The sequence below is a fragment of the Sinocyclocheilus grahami genome, unplaced genomic scaffold (assembly GCF_001515645.1).
Source record: "Sinocyclocheilus grahami isolate Dianchi unplaced genomic scaffold, SAMN03320097.WGS_v1.1 scaffold23596.1, whole genome shotgun sequence".
NCBI lineage: Eukaryota > Metazoa > Chordata > Actinopteri > Cypriniformes > Cyprinidae > Sinocyclocheilus > Sinocyclocheilus grahami.
In genome coordinates, this window is record NW_015519190.1 from 1 (window position 1) to 459 (window position 459).

At 34.9% G+C, this 459-nt stretch overlaps 1 protein-coding gene across 1 annotated transcript in view; it reads left to right on the top strand.

Moving 5' to 3' along the window:
• Nucleotides 1-5: 5 nt before the first annotated feature.
• LOC107580047 (metaxin-3-like) overlaps nucleotides 6-459 on the top strand; it is a gene marked incomplete at its 5' end in the record, with an annotated part of 22286 nt that continues 21832 nt past the window's right edge. Inside the window, 2 exons of the mRNA XM_016265796.1 lie at nucleotides 6-26; nucleotides 344-420. Of these exons, the coding sequence (XP_016121282.1) occupies nucleotides 6-26; nucleotides 344-420 (98 nt within the window). The remainder of the gene's footprint in view (nucleotides 27-343; nucleotides 421-459) is intronic.

Sequence of the window (459 nt, forward strand, 5' to 3'; positions counted from 1 at the left end):
TGAACATCACAGAAGTAGAGGGAAAGGTATGAGAAAACAGATCCATATTCATGTACGATTTACGTCAGTTACTGAGACATTAAGTTTCATGCATTGCATTGAATTAATCTATTCTTTTTCAATGCCATGGTGAAATGGAAATGTTTGTGGTTCTGCATTGTGAGATGGAAAACAGTTTATCTCAGGAAAAATTTTTGTCCTCATGAGCAAATCTGCCTGAGGTGGGGTGTAGAAACCAGAGGATTTTTAATTAAATATGTTACACAAATGTGCTATTGTAGTTACGCCATCCCTCATAATAATGAATATAAATTTGTATGGTTAGTAATAGAATTTCTTTTAGATCTACAGTGAAGCCAAAGAGTGCCTGAATTTGCTCTCCCACAGACTTGGGAACTTCCACTTCTTCTTTGGAGACACGTGAGTTTTTGAATTATTTTATCCCATAATATTTATCAG